Genomic DNA, 6247 nt, shown 5'->3' with positions numbered 1-6247 from the left:
GGCCACGTTTGTAAGGAAGATCGGCAGATTTTTGAGAAAAGAAAACTCTTCCTTTGAGAAGTTTATTCATTGTGTGATTTCTAGTACTAACATTCTACACCAGATAGATAGTTCCCCCCTTTTCAATTGCTATTTTTCCTGCAGGTGTCATATCTTTACATGGTGGTTACTTGTGCGGATAAAACGGTGCAAATACTTGTGCTGTTGTTTAGGTGTTTCCATTCATGTGTTAGTCCAGGTGACAACAACAACAACAAACTTATATAAATTGTGCTGTATTTTTATTTTTTTACATAATCTCTTTGCTTTAAGTATTATGATATTTGTGTTGTGAATTTTGATATTTCATACAAATATGTATTGTTTTGCAGGGAAATCAATATTTTTGATGAACCACTTAGATGGCATGTTCTACAACTGAAACTAATAGTTAGATTAGTTAGATTAGTCTTTCAGTCCACGGGAATCTCAAATCTTATCTCTAAAAGAAAATTCCACAAACACATCAATCATGGGCTAACTGATGAGTTTCCAAGACAAGCTCTAGTCATTGTGAAGGAAATTCAAAGTGATTTGGGGCAATTGAACAAGCTGGAGTTCTTACGCTTAAAATGCAATGAATTGCTGTAAAATACAGTCTATACCGAAGCCATTCTGCACATCCATTCATCCAGCAAACACTTGAGTTAGAGTTAGCTATGAATTCACTCTTTCTACATTTCTTGCTCTTTTTATTAATTAACATCACTCACTGCCCATTAGCTTGCCATGAACAGGAAAGAAGAGCACTCCTTGATTTCAAATTCTCATTGGAGGACCCTGCGAATCGTTTATCTTCATGGCTAGATGACAACAAATATCGAAACTGTTGCGATTGGCAAGGAGTGGGATGTTCCGGTGATTCATCTCATGTTATCTCCATAAACCTCCGTAACACAGACCTTGAAACCTTCTACAATGAGCATCTCATTCATTTAAATCTGTACGATGTGCCACCACCAAACACTGCATTGCGAGGTAAATTCTCTTCCTCCTTTGTCAACCTTAGTCATCTCGAGTATGTTGATCTTGCCTTCAACAATTTTGAGGAATCAAAAATCCCCTTTCTATTTTATGCTCTCACGAAACTCGTGCATCTTGATCTCTCCCACTCAAACTTCTCTGGTCCAGTTTCGACACCATTAACCAACTTATCGTCCTTACGATACCTCGACTTATCTTGTGGTTCTATAAATGGAGAAAGATTCTCTGTATCTACTGGTTCTTTCTTAGAATCGTCATCTATAAAATGGTTAAGAGGGTTAGTCAATCTAAAGGTGTTAAGATTGAGAGGCATTGATTTATATGAGGCGGCGTCTTCCGAAAAGAATTTTGCTGAATCAATTTCCTATCTTTCTAATCTTAGGATTCTTGATCTCAGTCAATGTAATCTACCAAGCACAGATTTTCCCACCCATGAGTTTTACAATCTTTCTCGTCTATCTTCTCTCACGTTGAGTGGCAATTATGATCTAAATTTCCACATACCAGTACAGCTAGTCAATTTAACTACAAGGTTCAGTTCCTTATCTTCCTCAACTTACAAAATTTGATGTGAGTTTGAATCATAATCTTCGTCCTGATCTAACTAGAATGTTTCAACAAAAATGGCCTAAACTTCAAAGACTTTCCATATCAGTTACTAATGCAAGTGGACCATTCCCGGACTCAATTTCCAATGCGCCATTATTGGTCAGCCTTTATGCTTCTGGTTGTCAGTTTGAAGGTTCATTACCTTCTTCAATCTACAATCTTTCCCAATTGCAATCTCTCGACCTCTCTTTCAACTCAATAACAGGTTATATCCATTCCTCAATATCTAATCTAAAATTCTTAAGGACGCTCGACTTGTCTGTAAATAATCTCCAAGGTTCCATACCCAAATCAATATCTAATCTAAAATCCTTAAGAACGCTCGTCTTGTCTTTCAATGCTTTCAACGGTTCCATTCCAGAATCAATATCCAATCTAAAGTTCTTAAGGACGCTCCACTTGTCTTACAATGATTTCAACGGTTCCATACCCAAATCAATCTGCGAGATGTATTCTCTCAAAGAACTTGATTTAAGTAGTAATAACATAACAGGATTCATACCAAAATCAATCTGTGAAATGAGTAATCTAATGTCTTTGGACTTGTCTCATAATCAGCTAACTGGAATTATTCCAACTTGTTTCTCCAAACTCAATTTCTATATATTTGATCTGTCAAACAACAAACTTCATGGTCGACTGCCTCTTCCACCACGAGCTTTTGATAACTATCCATCAACATCCTTTGATGTATCATATAATAAAATCACTGGTGAAATCTCAACAGAATATGGAAAACGACTTTCTAGTTTTTATTCCATCAATCTAGCTGGCAATGAACTTTCAAGTTCGATTCCATTTTCCATATTTTTAAGAGATTCAGAGTCTTTTACAGAATATATAAACCTTTCAAACAACAAACTTTCCGGGGTTATACCTACTAGTATAGGGTACTCGCGATATCTTAGATCTCTAAACCTCGGCAACAATAACCTCACGGGAAATGTTCCAAATGAGCTTCAACTACTAAAATCATTGTCATATCTTCAACTTAATGACAACATTCTGGATGGTCCTCCTCTTAGCTTCATCAGTAAGCTTCCAGAGTTGCGAGTTCTCAACTTAGCCAATAACCACTTCGAAGGCAGTATACCCAGTGCATTGGCTTCGGCTATCCGACTGAGCATTCTTTCCTTAAGGTCAAATAAGTTCAATGGGTCAATCCCTCAAGAGTTCAGTCATTTGGTAAAACTCCAAATATTAGACTTATCGGGGAATAATCTAAACGGGTTAATTCCTAGGAAAATAGGAAACTTAATGATGCTAAGAAGTAGACCTAAGGATGCATCTTTGCTGACTGGTACATCTATGCTAGGTTCAACAATTGACGTGCAATTGCAGATGGTGATCAAAGGGATCATGATACAGTTTAAGAAACTGTATGCATATAGTTCTGGGATTGATCTATCGTGTAACAATCTTGAAGGCAATATCCCAGAAGAGATTGGTCTACTGAAAGGGCTTTCCACACTTAATTTATCACACAATTGCTTTTCCAGCGTTATACCACAAAGTATTGGAAGCATGAATGGTTTAGAATCCTTGGATTTGAGTTTCAACAAATTAACTGGACTTATCCCATACTCTTTAGCATCAATGAATTCTCTTGAGAGACTGAACCTATCTTACAATAACTTGAGTGGTAAGATCCCAAGAGGACCACACTTTGATACATTGAGTGGAGATGGTTCAGCATATCTCAACAACAGTTTGTTGTGTGGCTTCTACACAAATAATACTTGCGAGGCTGATCAGAGAACTGACGCTACTGATGGGAATTCTCCAAATGAAGATGATAAAGATAAGTTGTTGTTGCTCTAGGGTTTGCAGTTGGATTTTGGGGTCTATTCATTGTTTTGCTTCTCAAGAAACAGAAATGGTGGTTCCCGTATTGGAGATTAGTAGATGTGGTTGCAGTGGGAGTCGCTAATTGTATGTGGAAAAATTAAATATCGTCGTGTGCTAAAATTTTAATAAATGGTACTAAATTTTTTACCATTTCTATATCTTTCTTTTACTGTAATTTCTGCCATGACAAATATTGTGCAGTTGAGCTTAAATCCAAACACCAGATACTTAAGCAAGCATGACATTCTCATTTTTAGACTGCATGGATACTGAAATCATGATTCCACTTGAGATTGTTAACAACAAATTTAGCAGGTTTGGTTCTGTTTTAATAAATGGGAATTCTCTTCCTTAGAGTACATTATTGGTCAGGCATAACAGGTTTGGTTCTGTTTCGTCTCACTGTTTTAAACGGTTTATGTAAAACTTGTGTTAGCTATGTTCTCAACTTTTGTCATTTCCAGCCAGTTGAGAAGAGGATACTGTTTGAAACCTGTCCTTATTTGTGTGTGTTTTTAACTTAAGGATGCTGATTTTGTTCATATTTCTGCACTAGAAAGAGATTTTGTACATTTGTTCTGGCTCTTGGCAAAGTCCCTTTTACAGTTCCCCTCATTTGCACCGAAGCAATGCTTTCTCAAAGCTGCAAACACTTCGGCCTCCACACTTGCTGAATATAATGTAGTATCAAGCATGTATATTTTACATAAACAACGGCATAAGACAACAATGAGAAATACACGAAAAGGAACCCTGACTGACAAAATTTCATTGCAGATATGGTAGATCAACATTACCCCATCCAGCAAGAAAAACACCACTAATAGCTCAAAGATTATAAAATAATTACACCAACAAAACCATATTTTGCACATATGAGAAATCAGCTTTACCCGTTTTAACAAGAAAGAAAAACACCCCTAACTGCTGCTCAAAGAGCAACAAAAACAACACCAGTTCAGCATCAACGTAATATCCCTCCGCTGCCAATATGCATACTATCAAATAAAAATAAAAAAAAAGATGGGAATATACCTGTACAGATGAGGAGGGTTTGGAAGAAGAGTTCTTGAAATTGAGAGCTAGACTGTGGAGTCCAAGTTCTGCTATCATCTTCTTATTCTCTTCAAATTTCGCCAATCTTTCCTCCTCATAATCACTTTTCTAATTAACAGCAACCATTATCTTCTGATTTCAGAACCGCACTATGAATCAGAGACCCTCTCTTCCTTGTGAGTTTGAATAAGAAGAAGAATAAAAACCCTCATTTTGATTTGAGGCATATTGTGGAGTAGTGGGCGCTAAGATAGGGGATTAACAATTACTTATAAAGTATAATGGCTCCTTTTTGAATATACCATCCAACAAAAATGAATTTGTCAACCACAGAAGATAATGGCTCCTTTTTGAATTAACAATTAACAATTACTTATAAAGTATAATCAAAATTTATAATCCTGTTCCTTGATATTTGTGGAATTGTGTTGACTAACTGATGTATTAGATTGTGTTATAGAAAATATATAATATCCTCTGGAAGATTGGACAGTTAAAATCCATTTGTCCCCTATAACAATGAACTAGTCATTATAAGGATCAGCATTCATAAGTCATACTGTGATATCATAACTGAATAATAATATGACATACCTCTGCAACTTAATAAAGTGTCAACAGCTGCGGTCATAATATACTTGTAGACAGCATGCGCCTTTCCCTTGCTTCTGCAGGCTTGAGAATTTGAAACAAGCACCTTAAGTTTTCATCAACACTCATCATGGCACCAACATTATCAAATTCCCCAATATTTGGGTGCAGAGAATATTGTAACAAGCTGCCTGCCCGCAAAGAATTCATACCCATCCTCTACATCCTGCACCGTAGAGCCATCTCAATAAGCAGCAAATCACACATAACCAAAAAAAGAAAAAACTGTAAAACATGGGCTTATCCAGTTTAGTAGCTGGATAGTCGACTAAGATTGCATAATATAATGTGATATCATGTATATTTTACGCAAACAATAGCATCAGACTACCAGACATGGGTTAAAAATGGCATCACCGATGCAGATACCAGTTTTCATCTAGACATTACATTGATCATTTATTTGCATTGAAAACACAGACGGCCTGTATTGAAGCTTTATAAAAGACAAACAAGTCATTTCGTGGGGATCATAACTATAAGTGTATGGTCGCATACAAGACCAAAATGTAGGTATCTCGCCCAGACAGCTGACTCCTTAGAAAACCTCAGTGCACCGGAGGTTTACTAATCAATGAAAGCCGAAGATAGCTCATCTTCAACTCTATTTTATTTTTCAGTGGAATCTTTCCTACTGCCAATGCGAACAAGGCTACAATATATAGAGAGGGATTTATAAACTCCACTTATGGACACAGGTTTTTGAAACATGAAGCACAAGGGATAACTATATGCCAAACAGATTACAATTGATCATTATTGGTAAATCAGGAAACATACAATCATCCTGCACAGAGTCTCCAGGGACAACTATATGCCAAACAAATTACGACCAGACATCAACAAAAGTACTGTTATGACTGAACAATAAAGAAGTTCAGTTATGCAGTAATTATCACATTATATACCATTCTCTACAATGGGTTTGAAATGGCTGTCTTAGACACACAATTAAAGAATATACTCATGACATACGAAAGGAAGCTCATTTGACAAGAAAAAACACCATTAAACCCAAGAACACCACGAATTCTCAAAGATTAAAAATAACTACACCATT

The 6247-nt window shown here is 36.4% G+C and overlaps 1 protein-coding gene across 1 annotated transcript; it reads left to right on the top strand.

Annotated features, from left to right (window-relative positions):
* The first annotated feature begins 2079 nt into the window (after positions 1–2079).
* Positions 2080–3453, top strand: LOC113311296 (receptor-like protein 56). The gene has a single exon (XM_026560134.1). The coding sequence runs from the start codon at positions 2080–2082 to the stop codon at positions 3451–3453; it is 1374 nt and encodes a 457-aa protein (XP_026415919.1).
* The last annotated feature ends 2794 nt before the right edge of the window (positions 3454–6247 follow it).

The sequence above is a fragment of the Papaver somniferum genome, chromosome 9, assembly GCF_003573695.1.
Source record: "Papaver somniferum cultivar HN1 chromosome 9, ASM357369v1, whole genome shotgun sequence".
Taxonomy (NCBI): domain Eukaryota; kingdom Viridiplantae; phylum Streptophyta; class Magnoliopsida; order Ranunculales; family Papaveraceae; genus Papaver; species Papaver somniferum.
This window is presented reverse-complemented; position numbering and strand designations above follow the sequence as displayed.

Coding starts and splice junctions, on each gene's coding strand:
- LOC113311296 (XM_026560134.1), top strand. CDS start 2,080: ATGTATTCTCTCAAAGAACTTGATTTAAGTAGTAATAACATAACAGGA.